Source organism: Cricetulus griseus, chromosome 5 (assembly GCF_003668045.3).
Source record: "Cricetulus griseus strain 17A/GY chromosome 5, alternate assembly CriGri-PICRH-1.0, whole genome shotgun sequence".
In the NCBI taxonomy this organism is placed as follows: domain Eukaryota; kingdom Metazoa; phylum Chordata; class Mammalia; order Rodentia; family Cricetidae; genus Cricetulus; species Cricetulus griseus.
Genome location: NC_048598.1, coordinates 69,786,373 through 69,789,062, shown reverse-complemented (window position 1 = coordinate 69,789,062; position 2,690 = coordinate 69,786,373). Strand labels below are relative to the sequence as shown.

The 2,690-nt window shown below is 47.7% G+C and overlaps 1 protein-coding gene across 1 annotated transcript; it reads right to left on the bottom strand.

Annotated features, from left to right (window-relative positions):
- Positions 1–697: 697 nt before the first annotated feature.
- Positions 698–1,195, bottom strand: LOC100759211 (peptidyl-prolyl cis-trans isomerase A-like). The gene has a single exon (XM_027418124.2). It carries the CDS (start codon positions 1,193–1,195, stop codon positions 698–700), a length of 498 nt encoding a protein of 165 aa, XP_027273925.1.
- Between the last annotated feature and the right edge of the window lie 1,495 nt (positions 1,196–2,690).

Sequence of the window (2,690 nt, the reverse complement as noted above, 5' to 3'; positions counted from 1 at the left end):
CATATCTCCACAATAAAACTCGTGTGTGTGCATGTGCGTGTGTGTGTTGCATGCACACGAGTGTGATATACCTATAACCACATATGCAGAGGCCAAAGCAGGGCATCTAGGATTTTCCTCTATTACTCTCTGCCTTATTGTCTTAAGACAAGGTCTCTTACTGAACTGAAAACTTGCCACTTCAGCGAGGCTTGTATCCAAGCTCTCAGACCTGCCTGTCCCCACTTTCCAATACTGAGGTTAAAGGCTTGCATAGCTGTGTCCAGCTTTATGTGTGGGTCCTAAGGATTTGAACTCAGGCCCTGATGCTTGTGCCTTTACCCACTGAGTCATCTCCTCAGCCACCTAACTTCTGTTTAATGTTTTATCTATTTTTTTCTTTTCTTTTGTTACGCATGCATGTATGCATGTCTGTGTATGCAGGTGTGCAAGCACAGGTGGGTACATGTGGAGGCTAGAGGATGACCTCCAGTGAGTGATGCTCCTCGGGTGCTATTCTTTTTTTTCTTACTTAGTTTTTATTTCATAATCATAAACTTAACTCTGCAATTCAGCTAGACTTGGAGGAGACAGAGGAAAATATGGAACCCGAAGAATTTCAGCGAGAGCAGAGATTACAAGGCATTGTGAGCAGATGGGGTGGGGATGCTCTCCTGAGCTACAGAAGGAATGGTCTGGTAGGTAAGAAGCCCACAAGTCAAAAGAGTTGCCCACAGTTGGAAATGGTGATCTTCTTGCTGATCTTGCCATTCCTGGACCAGAAATGCTCCATGGCTTCCACAATGTTCGTGCCTTCTTTCACCTTCCCAAAGGCCACATGTTTGCCATCCAGCCACTCAGCCTTGGTGGTGCAGATTAAAAACTGGGAACCATTTGTGTTTGGTCCAGCATTTGCCATGGACAAGATGCTAGGACCTGTATGCATCAGGATGAAGTTCTCATCCTCAAATTTCTCTCCGTAGATGGACCTGCCACCAGTGCCATTATGGCATGTGAAGTCACCACCCTGGCACATGAATCCTGCGATAAATCTGTGAAAGGAGGAATCCTTATCTCCAAATCCTTTCTCTCCAATTCTCAGAGTGAGAAAGTTTTCTGCTGTCTTTAGAACTTTGTCTGCAAATAACTTGAAGGAGACGCTGCCCAAGGGCTCGCCATCGGCCATGATGTCAAAGAACACGGTGGGGTTGACCATGGCTGCAGGAAGAGGCAACAGGGGACAGCAGTGTCTGCAAAGCCTCATGTGCTGTTCTTAAGGCAGGGTCTCACTATGTAGCCCTGGCTGGCCTGGGACTTACAGAGCTCAACCTACCTCTGCTGGGATTAAAGGCTGCAACACTTGTTTTTGGAGACAGGATCTGGAACTTGCCAGTTAGGCTAGGCTGGTTGGCAAGTCTGCCTCAGGCATCCTCCTGTCTCCATCAGCCCAGAGTTGGGATTATTGGCGTGTACCACAGTCTGAACTTTTATAGGTTCTGGAATCCAGAAAGAAGGGAAATCTGTATTGTGAGAGATACCAGCACCCCCTAACTTCAGAGTTTCCCTGGTGTGCAGCCACTATTCGTCATACCAACTGACCACATTAAACACTATATATATTTAAATACTTCCCACTGTTTTTGTGGGGAGAGGAGTCTTGCCTAGGTGAGTCTCAGCCTTGCTATGTAGCTGGGGATGACCTTGAACTTCTGATCCTCCTTCCTCCACCTCCCAAGTGCTGGGATCACAGGCATGCACCACCAAGCCTGGTTTATGCAGTGCTGGGGATGGAACTCATGGCTTTTTGAGTCCCAGAAAAGTTCTCTACCCACTGAACTACACTCCCAGCTCCAATGTGTTCCAATGTTATTTCAAGGGTTTACCTATGATTTTGCATAAACGGACCCTGGCCCATTATTTCCAGGATAAATACTGGAGTCTGATTACGTATTGACTGTAATAAAGGCTGCCATTCTAACTTGTTTAAACCAACTCCATACTGTTTTACGGTGCGGAATTTCCCCCTAATACAGCCCAGAACAAGAATCGTTGGGTAAACAGGGATCAAGACCGAACAGAAGCCCAGAAAAACACTCCCCTAACCCTGACAATGACATCTGCTTTAACAGGCAGCAAAATCATAGCCCTCTCACAGTCGGGGTACAGGCATCACACCTGGGGGTGGGCCTTTCTTCTTACCAGTGTGATCCAGTAGACAAGCTAGGACTCTCCTAGAGGACGCCAAGGAAAACCCAACTGGCATTCCACCTGGAGTTTGGGGCCTGCTGGCCAAGCCAGGAGCCACAAACAGGCCTTACCTTCTGCATGACCTTGTACAGGAGACCTGGCCTGCCCTAAACACTTGGCACCTGCCTGATACCATGTAGGACTCAGTAGATGGATTCCCCAAAATGGTTCAGGGGTCATTGGGCTTGAGCACATGAGTCTGGGAGGAAGTGAGGAAGCCAGCTGTGGTGGCGCGTGTTCCATCCAGCCATAGGCCCGCCCTGTGTCTACTCTGGAGAAAGTGATTGAGGTTGGAATAGTTTGTTTGAAGCAGGGATTTGTTTTTCTTTGTATGTGTGTGTGTGTTCATATGTGAAGGTGAACGTGCATTTGCACATGAGAGTGCAGGTGTACACACCTATGTGTATTTTCTGTAGGGGCCAGAGGTCAACCTCAGAAGCTAGACACTTGGGGTTTTGGAGACA

Coding starts and splice junctions, on each gene's coding strand:
- LOC100759211 (XM_027418124.2), bottom strand. CDS start 1,195: ATGGTCAACCCCACCGTGTTCTTTGACATCATGGCCGATGGCGAGCCC.